We start from the raw sequence: 11,795 nt of genomic DNA on the forward strand, positions 1-11,795 counted from the left end.
AAATCTGAGTTCATCCCTTGTGGTTGGAGGGGGGTTGGAAATGCGATAGGTGGAAGGAGGTCAAGGTGAGGGTGATAGGTCAGGAAGAAGGTGCTGAGTTCGAGGGATTTGACTGAGACAAGGTGGGGGTGTGGAAAAAATGAGGAAACTGGAGAACTGAGTTCATCCCTTGTGGTTGGAGGGTTCCTAGGTGGAAGATGAGGTGCTCTTCCTCCAGCCGTCGTGTTGCTATGGTCTGGCGATGGAGGAGTCCAAGGACCTGCATGTCCTTGGTGGATTGGGAGGGGGAGTTGAAGTGTTGAGCCACGGGGTGGTTGGGTTGGTTGGTCCGGGTATCCCCGAGGTGTTCTCTGAAATGTTCCGCAAGTAGGCGGCCTGTCTCCCCAATATAGAGAAGGCCACATCGGGTGCAGCGGATGCAATAAATGATGTGTGTGCAGGTGAATTTGTGGCGGATATGGAAGTATCCCCTTGGGGCCTTGGAGGGAAGCGGGGGGGACCTGACGAGGGAGTCACAGAGGGAGTGGTCTTTGACTCCCTCGTCAGGTCCACACCCCCCACCAACCCAACCTCCACTCCCGGCACCTTCCCCTGCAACCGCAAGAAATTCAATCGTTCGACCATAGCAACATGACAGTCTGAGGAAGAGCACCTCATCTTCCACCTAGGAACCCTCCAACCACAAGGGATGATCTCAGATTTCTCCAGTTTCCTCATTTTCTCCCCCCACCCCCACCCCCACCTTGTCTCAGTCAAATCCCTCGAACTCGGCACCTTCTTCCTGACCTCTCCGCCCCCACCCCCACTCCGGCCTATCACCTTCACCTTGACCTCCTTCCACCTATTGCATTTCCAACCCCCTCCCCCAAGTCCCTCCTCCCTACCTTTTATCTTAGCCTGCTGGACACACTTTCCTCATTCCTGAAGAAGAGCTCATGCCCGTAATGTTAAATCTCCTGCTCCTTGGATGCTGCCTGACCTGTTGCACTCTTCCAGCAACACATTTTCAGCTCCAGTCTTACTAGATCCAGTCAGCTTTGTCAAATCCAGTCTAGTATTTTTAGCTCTGCAACAGTTTGTCAGAACCATATCAAATAAGTCGGATCCCAGAATGAAACCTGCCTTGATTGAGCATATGTTTAATTTTTGCAGTTAGTTAACATGGTGATTAGTTACTAAAACCTAGTCACACAAGACTGCAGATGTTCTTTAACAATAGAACATATTTTATTACAAAATAAAATAATGCTCTATATCTAAAAGTTATCACAAGCAGGAAAACAACATTTGTGTTTCCTATCATTGTTTTCAAAGATATTCCATTCCAGGGTATACCCATGTCTCCATTCTTCAAGTTATTTTGCTTATCTGCATCTTCCCAGTTTATTTTAGTTTTGCAATCTTTTGCTTCCTGAGTTGTCATCACAAATCTTTCAAAGTTTTGAGGGCCTAAACTTGTTTAGTTCCAACAGCTTGAAGTCTCCTATAAAGCTCTCCCAACTTCTTATTCCACAAACTAACAAATCTTTGTCTAGGGTGGCTAGTTTTCCTTAACAAAAGCTTGATACTTCTCCTAGGAGAAACTCTTTCCCTCCAAACAGAACTCCTAATTCTTCAGCAATGTTAAGAGGTAAAAAAAAGCACCGTTCCCCTTGCTAAACTAATGACCTCTGGTTGTAAAACTCCGCAATGTAAGCATTCCATCCATAACACCATTGGTATCAATGTAGCAATTTGAGTGAAGTCACATGCCTTCTGGGAAATGGGTATATTGAGGCCACTGTTCCAAATGACTTACTGAACCTTTTTTGGAAGAAAACACCAAACAGAACCAACTCCATCTATCTGCCTTTACTTTAAAATTGAAAGCCCATTTTGTCACATCTTGCTTAGAAGTGTTTTAGAATAAATTCCTTCTATATAGTGAAATATGGTTGAGGAATGTCACTGTTCCCATTGTGATAAAGGTGTATGACATATTTAGAGCTGAAAATGTGTTGCTGGAAAAGCGCAAGTCAGGCAGCATCCAAGGAGCAGGAGAATCGACGTTTCGGGCATGAGCTCTTCAGGAATGAGGAAAGTGTGTCCAGCAGGCTAAGATAAAAGGTAGGGAGGAGGGACTTGGGAGAGGTGTTGGAAATGTGATAGGTGGAAGGAGGTCAAGGTGAGGGTGATAGGCTGGAGTGGGGGTGGGGGCGGAGAGGTCAGGAAGAAGATTGCAGGTTAGGAAGGCGGTGCTGATATTATCATAGCCATAGAGATGTACAGCACGGAACCAGACCCTTTGGTCAAACGTGTCCATGCTGACCAGCTATTCCAACCCAATCTAGTCCCACCTGCTAGCACCCAGCCCATAGCTCTCCAAATCCTTCCTATTCATATACCTATCCAGATGCCTTTTAAATGTTGCAATTGGATCAGCCTCCACCACTTCCTCTAGCAGCTCATTCCATACACTCACCACCCTCTGTGTGAAAATGTTGCCCCTTAGGTCTCATCATTCCCCCCCTCACCCTAAACCTATGCCCTCTAGTTCTGATTTTGTTTGGGATTTTAAAGTAGAACTAAGATGGATCAGTCCTTTCCTTTTCAGTTCTGCTCAAATGTTTCTTTTTAAGTCAGGGTGTCATTTGGAACAGTGAACTAAATACTGTATATACTTTTTCAAGAAAGCACATGAAATTGGTAAGGCCACCTTTGGAACATTGTGTGTAACTCTGGTCTCCTTCCTATCGGAAGGATGTTGTGAAGCATGAAAGGGTTCAAAAAGATTTGCAAGGATGTTGCCAATGTTGGAGGATTTCAGCGAAATGAAAGGTCTGAATAGGCTGGGGCTGTTTTCCCTGGAGTATCGGAGGCTGAGGGGTGACCTTATAGAGGTTTACAAAATTTGAGGGGCATGGATAGGATAAATAGACAAAGTCTTTCCCCTGGGGTCAGAGAGTCCGGAACTAGAGGGCATAGGGTTAGGGTGAAGAGGTCTCATATCTTTCCCCTAAGGGTCAACTTTTTCGCACAGATGGTGGCATGTATATAGAATGAACTGCTAGAGGGAGTGGTGGAGGCTGATACAATTGCAACATTTAAAAGGAATCTGGATATGTATATTAATAGGAAGGATTTGAAGGGATATGAGCTGGGTGCTGGCAGGGGAACGAGCTTTGGGTTGGGATATCTGGTTGGCATGGACGAGTTGGACCAAAGGGTCTGTTTCTGTGCTGTAAATCTCCATGACTCTGACTCCAGCTCAATGCCATGCCGAATATCTGTAGTGTTAATTTATGAAGTGCTCACAAAGTGGAACTTTGTGACATTCAGAAAACAGACCAAGGGCTAGTTTGAGCTCATCTCACCTCAGAATAGTTTATCCAAATCTTGCAACAGAGTGTTTAGTTTGTGGGATTTCTGCACTGGAAGAGTTTGTTTTCAAGTGTTAGAATTGAGAAGCAGCTTAAGCAATTAGATCTGTAAAGAAGACTGTTGGCCATCACAAATGGAAAGAGTCAGTTAAGAAAGAAATTGCAGAGTTAAGTTGGGATTGAAAGTCTGGAAAGGATGTTGCTGGGGAAAAAAGTTGAGTTATCCTTTTTGCTGATGTAAGATCTTTTAATTTGTGTATGTAGATAATTACATAAACCTTTTTTCCTTTTGTGTGATTTAAATGTGTTTTGTTAAAGAGCATTGGCAGCCTGGAGCAGTCTCAGTGACTAAACAATGATAACCAGTTGCAAAAATTTAAGCTTATGATTGATCAAATCTGATTTTCATCTTAAGATGTGACTTGTCCAGTATTACTGTCAGATGGGATCATAACTCTTTGGTTTCCCTTAGGTTTGTTTTAATGATTCTAAGACTTTGCCTACTATTATATCTGAATTACTGTCTTTCTCTTCATTCTTTACAAAATGTCCCTTTTTTATAAATTTATAATAAACTGTCAGAAAATGTTATGCTTGAAATTATTTTGAATATTTTCATTTGACAGGTGAACAGTCTATTCTGATTTTATTTTTGACGTACCCACCGCAACACTTTTCAGTTGAACTTTATGGAATATACAGTGCAATTAAGATGTTTCTTGGAGTGAGTACTGAGCGTGTCTGTGAAGGCTGCACGTTTTTCTTGTTTTATTCTTCTGTCACCCATTTAGATGTGTTACTTAGATGTTTATTGGCTCTTGTGTGGAAGGGTGAATGATGAAAGTTAACTGATTGCAATGAATGGCCTGTGTAAAACATTTACATGCAAACAAACTTAAATTATTTTTCCAGCACTGTTTCATAATTATACATATTCTGAAGAACGTGTATTTGTAGGTAAGCATCAGCCTTGGTTTTGATGTTAGTGCCCTTACTGCGTATCTGTGATAGGAACATACAAACCTCACCAGACACTCAAATACAGTATGGAGGGAATCTTGCATTGTCTGAGGTGCCATCTTTCAGATGGGACAGTAGCTTCAGTCCCTATCATTCTCTTTCCAGGGATCATAAAATAACTCGGGGCACTATCGGAAAGATAATAGTCTGTTCTTAGTGTCATGGCAAAGTCTATCCCTCTATTTTATTGCTCAAAATAAATTGGATAATCAGCTTGTTAGATTATGGGATTGTGGAATATGAACACTGACTTCCATTAACTTATTTTTTTCTCAAAAATATGTAATTAGCTGTGATGTTACTTTTGTATATTGTTAGATATAAAAAGGTTCTATTAAATGCTCTTTTCAAAATCCGAGAATTCTGAATTTTCTCTTTGCCAAACCCCCCAAAAAATTGTAAATCTTATGATATTGCTCATCAATAGCTTACTGCAAACTGGTTAAATACAGAATTATTTGACTTTGCCTTTTGTTGGTTACTTGAAAATGAACTCAAATTTTTTTTCCCACTACTTCACACCATGTTTACTGACCTTTTTTTAAACAACCTGTTCATGGGAAATTGGTGTTGGTGGCTAGGCCAGGATTTACTGCCCATCCCTAATTGCCCAGTGGTTGGCATAGTCATTAGCACTGCTGCCTCAGCGCCAGAGACCTGGGTTCAATTCCTGCCTCCGGCAACTGTCTGTGTGAAGTTTGCACATTCTCCCCGTGTCTGCGTGGGTTTCCTCCGGGTGCTCCTGTTTCTTCCCACAGTCCAAAGATGTGTAGGTTAGGTGAATTGGCCATGCTAAACTGCCTGTAGTGTTAGGTGAAGGGGTGAATGTAGGGGAATAGTCTGGGTGGGTTGTTCTTCGGAGGGTCGGTGTGAACTTGTTGGGCTGAAGGGCCTGTTTCCACACTAAGTAATCTTTTTAAAAAAAAGTCAACCAGATTACCTTGGGTCTGGAGTTACATGGGGGTCAGACAAAGTAAGGATCTGATTTCCTTTCCTAAAGCACAATAGTAAATCAGCTGGTTTTTTTTTTTAAAATATGAAAACTGCCAGTTGTTATATGGTTGCTACTAGATTAATTGTTTAAAAATTCCATATTCTCATCAAATGCAATTTTCACCAACTGCAATGGTGAGATTTGAACCCTTGTTCCTGGTACATTAGCTGTGTCTTTGGATGGCCAGTCAGAGGCTGGTGCTACTGGCTGTAGGGAGTTATCAGTGGTAACACTGAGGCCTTCATGGAGATCAGCATGGGGCGAGATGGTGCTCACAGGGAAAGGTTTGGCTGTAAAATTGGGTGAGATGGAGGGAAGGTTTCAGTACAAAGGCTAAGGGATGGCTCTTAGCCATGTCCCTAGTTCTTGATGCTGTGACCCTTAATCAGACACTGCCTGTGAAATGAGGACAATACCTCCCACCACCCTACCCTGGCCAAGAGGCTCTGGAGGATGTGTTTTATGGCTTTTGAAAGGAATGGAAGACACAGGAGTCACTATTCAATCCCTTTTGGACTTCCATAATTAATCTCAAGTGACCTGTTAATGACCAGAGTTTTGCAACAATTCCCCCATCAGGTACACCATCTACATGCATTTCAGGGTAACTTTCTGTAGTTGAGAATTGAACATGGGCCTTTTCGTCGTCATGCCCACTGGAGTGGGCTCTGCTAAATTCTATTCTTTATCTTTTTCTGCACAATAAATTCCTCATGGAAATTTATACACAACATAGTATGGAACCGCATCTGTAGGCAGAGCCTTTTTTTAAACTTAGCATGAATATTTAGTAAGTTGTGCTTTCAAGAAGAAAGGAGTGGTTGCAGTGAGCTCCTGTCATGTTCGCACTTTGTCAAGCTCGTATCTGCAAAGTTGTGATGGTAATTTGCTGTTGTAAAAGGAATTACTCTGGAAGAGATGCATAGTGTGAAGCAAATAGCTGTGATGTATGCAAAGCTGCAGAACAGAGATAGCTCTGGAAATCACTGATGGAAACCTAATGGATATTGTGAGCCACTGAGAGAAATGCCTGTCAGAAGTGATGTGGACATAAGGAGCAGTAGTTGCACGAGGTGTGCCAGACCCTCCCATCTATCCATGTTAAAAGAAGGCTACAGGTAAAGTTTTTAAATTGATCTACAATCTGTAGATGGTGGGAACACTTGGCCTCTGAGACTTCAAGTGACTTGGATAATGCAGGGAACCTTTCAGCAAAACCTGCAATTGGCCAGGGATTTTTCCAGTGAGTTTCTGAACTCCCAGCTGTCAGCTCGCATGGGTGCCAGAAGCCTGCACTGAGATGCCTCCCCTGGATGATGGCACTGTCTGTCCAATTTTTAATATTTTTAAAGTAACAAAATGGCCTTAGTAGCCAATCAAACATTGCAGCCCCCCACTTCCCAGTGGTGTCTGGGGTGTTGCAACACTTTACCAGGCAGGGAAGATCTTTTGTCCCTCTACCAGACTTCCCAGTTCACATCACTCCCAAACTCCTGGCTCCAAGGAAATGTTTGGGGGTATATTTACCGCAGTTTGTGTTGTGGGAAAGTGTCTATGCTTTTCGTGTTGCCCATCTAGTGCTGTCCTGAAGGTTGAGAACCAACCAGCTATTTATTCCTTAGACTTTTTCTTGCATTTTATGCATTTCCTCATGGTCATAGAATTTGGCAAACCTTCGTATCCAAGTTGCCTGCAAAGCATGACACGTTGATAATGAAGCTGGTGGTTGACCCAACTCTAGAAACTGCTTTTGTAGATATTAGCAGCATTGAGAGTGGGAGACAAAAGCTGAGCATGCTGGCATTCCTACCCATTTATCAGGATGTTATAGTCATACATTATCTTCTGTGACCTGCAAATGCTATTAGGTTTTTAAGGGTCAATGGAATATCTCTGAAGTGTAGGTTTTCCTACATTAAAGGAACATATGGTCAGCAAGATCTCATAACAAGCAGTAAAATAAATAATCAAACAATTTGTTTTAATGGTATTTGCTGAAGGATAAATATTGGTCAGGATAGATGGGGAATGTTTCTATTTTTCTCAATTCAATGTCTTTCTTGAGCTTTGAGGCTTTCGGGTGATAAATCCCCAGGACAAGATTATTTTCATCTCAGCTTTTTAATGGAAAAAAGCAAGAACTTTGCAAATGTCTTGTTAGTTCACAATTCTTTTTGGTTCAGGAACCATTTCTTTAGATTGAAAAATTGTGTTTACTGCTTTATTGCTCCACTATTTAAGAATGGTATGAATTTGAAACAAGCTCATCTAATGTTTGTTGAAAATTATACATATCTCTCAAATATTGTGACGATGCTGCTCCTTTTAACAAGGTTATGCTGTCCTTTTTTTTTGGGAGAGGTTGTAAAAGCAGTGATTCTGAAACGTTTGGCTTAGATGGGTTTTGGGGTCAATTTGATTACAGTTAATAGATACTGACACTGGCATAAGGCTTTCAAGTTTAAAAAAAACACTTGTGCAATGAAACGGGAATGGCCAGTTCTCCCACCCCAGCTTTTCTCTGGTTTTGTTTTGTTTGGTTTTTAGCAGTCTGGCTGTTCACTGAAAGCAGGCAGTCAGTTTTGAGGCTGCTGGTCCAAGAAACAGCTACATGAAAGGAAGTCTTCCACGCTGAAGCTCACTACCATATTGGTGTCTCGCTCTCTCATTTTTCCTTTTTTGTGCCAAATGGATGTTTATGCAACAACATCATTACGTTGGGCCAATCTGGTGGGTTTTCTGGTAGGTTACGTTATTCTGTTCTCTTTCCTTTGTATTTCATTCAGTTATCTTAACTCAGTTTTACATGAAACAAAATTTATTTGTTGGGCCAGCTGAACCCCTCCTGGAATATCCACTTTACACCTGCTTAAAACAACTAGCAAAGTTAGGGTCTAGGCTACTTGAAATGTTTTTGAGGGGGTATGGCCGAGCCCATAACAAGATGGAATGACCAAGCACCTTGACATTTTTCAGCTGATTGGAGAGAATCTAACCCTAAATGAAGTTGCAAAGGTAAATAAATATTGATGAACTTGATGTGATTCTTTTGAAGAGGTGACTAAATAGTGAACAGCAGAATGTCTATGGATGGTATTTATTTGTTCTTACAGAAGGTGTTTGATAAATCTCCTTTTATAAGAGATTGTTAGCTAAAATCTTAGGATTGAAGGCACATTATTGATCTGGTTAAAAGACGACTGTCTGCAACTATTGAGCTAAAGATTCTTGACAATGGGTAGATATTGTAATTGGCAGGATGTGACCAGCAGTATCTTTCAATGGGTTCATTATTCATTAACAATTTGGATGTTAGGATTAAAGAATCAATCATCTGCATTTACCAATGCACAAGGTTGGTAGCACTTTAAGTGTAGCATAAAATTACGAGATATTTACATTTATGAAAAAAATTGCTGTAGCTTTTCATCTTGCACTCATCAGGGCAATTCACAAGAAATACCAGAGTAAAAGGAAAATGACATTTTTTATGTGTGTGATGAGAGTGCTTATTGATTGACAAGTAGACTCAGATTTGTTAAGTGTTGCTGAGGAAAATACATCAGTTAATGATTACTGATTGTTAACTGTCAAGGTTTGGTTAACATTTAAACAAGGTGATTGATCATAGGTAAAAATCTATCAACACCAAGTTATGGTCCAGCAGATTTATTTGAAATTGCAAGCTTTTGGAGTGCTACTCCATCAGGTAGCTACTTTCAAATATACCTGTTGGACACTAACTTGATGTTGTGTGATTTTTTTTTTAACTATGTCCAACACTGGCACCTCCACATCTGGTTGACTTAAGGCATTGCTCTGAGAATGGTATCACCTATTTTGCAGAGTTGAAACAGGTACAGTGTGTGTACGTTATTTATGTCTGAAAGGAACAGGATCCTGCGTCTTAATACCAGTGGCTTCCAGTAAATGTGAGTGTGCCACGTTGAGGCTGATGGACAATCCTAAGTTAGTTGTCTGTGTAATTAGTCACAGACTGATGTTTTGTAAATTGTCTGATTGCAGATTTGCATCAAATGTTGGAATTGTGAATTTTGCAAATGTGGGCTGTTTGGATGCAGTCAATACTTTGCTTGTTGTGACCAGCTGAAGGGGTATGCTGTTTGATTATAATCTGCCAGTCTTTGCAATGTACTTCTATACCTAGCATCACAATACTAATTTGTGTGAGAGGCAGAACCTCTCTTTGGCTTGACAGCAGCATCCTGTTATAGCAAGCACCACTTATTCTGCCACTGCATATTACCAGTGTAAAACAGCTAACTCCACCTCATGCCCATCTGAGGTAGACTGGATATGTTTCAGGATCAAATGTAACATCCTTAGACCTGTCCATCAGTTTTGATATAGAGTGAGAAATGATTTGATCAGTGAAGTCATTATTTTGAAGTATGGCTTTGTTCTCTATTTCACCATTGAACTTGCATGGTTATCAAATAACTTGAGCCCAATTTACAAGGTGAATGGTAGGGCCAATATTATAGCACAAAGTATAAGAAACTCCATGCATATATTGACCAGTGAAGGTAGGTTTGTGATAGAGTAGTAGAGAATTCCCTGGTTAATTTCTCAATTGGGGTTTTGAGATAAAGTAACTAATTTGTCTGCTCCATTTTGAAAACAAATTTGAGCACAGGATAGAAACTGTTTCGAATGTGAAATTAAGTTCTTATATGCAGTTACAGATTCAAATGTAGCATCTGCATTGTGGAAATGTGCACGAATGAGACAATTCAGTTTAATTTAATTAAAGAAGTGTTTCTCATGGAAATTAACAAAGATGTTTGCAGGAACTCAGCCTAGTAGGGATTTCATGCTCACCACCATCTATTTGGGTTAATGTGATGTTGTTAAAATTGAACTTCATGATTTGATGACTTCATAAGTTCAATGAAAAATGATTCGCACAATTATGACAGTCCAGTCGTGATATAGTGGTGCAGCACGAATGTCTAAGGTTTCCTTGAGTGCCACTTTGGTTAGTGGGTTATCAATATTAAATGAGCACATGAAAATTGCATTGCTACTGATTTAGCCAGTCCTGTATGATTTTCATGAATGTGAAGGAAATGCTCACTATGTATGTAGACAAATTACTCAAAACTAGAAGTGTGGCATTTTCATAATGGAGAAGGCAACTCTATAAAAGACCTGTCCAGATTAATCCAATCTGGAAAATCCAACAGTCAGTTGGAGCAATATCTGCACAAACCTCACAGAGAATCTACCACATTTCTTCCACAAATCACAATGTTGCTATTGTTGGAGATTCGAAACTAAAATAGAAAGTGCTGAAGAAACTCATCAGGTTGATCAATATTTTGGAGTTGATGTTTCATGCCCATTGGACTTTCTATTTCTGTCAAACTTTTCCAAAGTTGTGTGGAAGTTATTTGTGAATTGTAAATTAATAGCATCATGTCAAAATATTCCTATGTGCAGTGATATTGTAGTTCAGTAGCGTATATAGATGCTATGTACTGTAGGAAAAGTACATAGTGGATAGTAGGCCAGTAGATCTTCTCAGTGAAGATCTGTTCAAGTTGCCTGTTTTAATAGACCTGAGTTCTTAGGATTGTGCCGAACTTCTTGAGTATTGCAGTTTTCCTCATTTTAGATGAGTGAGTTTTGCATCATGCTTCTTAGCTAAGCCTTGAAGATACTGGATGGATTTTGAGCAGTCACGTTGCACTTCATTTTTCAAAGAATATTGCAGCAATAAACAATTGACATGATGGGGATCTGCAAGTATGTCTTTCTACCTGACTGTCACATGGTGTATCATGTGTAAATCTCTTTGCACTCCTCTCTGAAACTGCTTTCCACACTTCAAGCTGCTAGTCTGAATGAAATAAATTAACTAATGCTTCTGATGAAAGAAAAGGGAGATAATTCAAGCCAACCTGATATGTCAGAAGATAGACCTTTGGTTGACATCAGACTCAATTTTCAGAATTGCATTGTACTGCAGAATGCTAAAGCAAAGGCTTTGGTTTTCAATGAGTTGTGATATGGGAACTGTTTACAAAATTTTTGGGAGAGTCCCTGTTCTAGTATCCAATCTTGCCGTTTCCAATTTAAGGTGTTGGTGGTGAGCTTGCACCCATGTGATGATACTGCTCCTTTAACAAAGTTATGTTGTCTTTTTTTTAAAATAAGGTTGTAAAAACAGAGGTTCCCAAAAGTCTGGGTTTGGTTGGGCTTTAAGGCCAATTTTGTTATAGTTAATAGATACTGCCTCAGACAAAATGCTTTTGAGTTTTTAAACAATAACACTTATGCGATGAAAGGGGAGTAGCTAGTTCTCTCAACTCAGCTTTTCGATGAGTTGATTTGTTGTTTTTTCTTGGCAGTATGGTTATTCAAGGAAAGCAGTCAGGCAGTTGTAAAAGTGGCTGGAC

At 40.4% G+C, this 11,795-nt stretch overlaps 1 protein-coding gene across 1 annotated transcript in view; it reads left to right on the forward strand.

The window, feature by feature from the left end:
- LOC140482827 (proton-coupled folate transporter) overlaps nucleotides 1-11,795 on the forward strand; it is a 94,218-nt gene that overhangs the window by 17,283 nt on the left and 65,140 nt on the right. Inside the window, exon 3 of the mRNA XM_072580501.1 lies at nucleotides 3,986-4,083. Coding sequence (XP_072436602.1) covers nucleotides 3,986-4,083 — 98 coding nt within the window. The remainder of the gene's footprint in view (nucleotides 1-3,985; nucleotides 4,084-11,795) is intronic.

This window comes from Chiloscyllium punctatum, chromosome 11, assembly GCF_047496795.1.
Source record: "Chiloscyllium punctatum isolate Juve2018m chromosome 11, sChiPun1.3, whole genome shotgun sequence".
In the NCBI taxonomy this organism is placed as follows: Eukaryota; Metazoa; Chordata; class Chondrichthyes; order Orectolobiformes; family Hemiscylliidae; genus Chiloscyllium; species Chiloscyllium punctatum.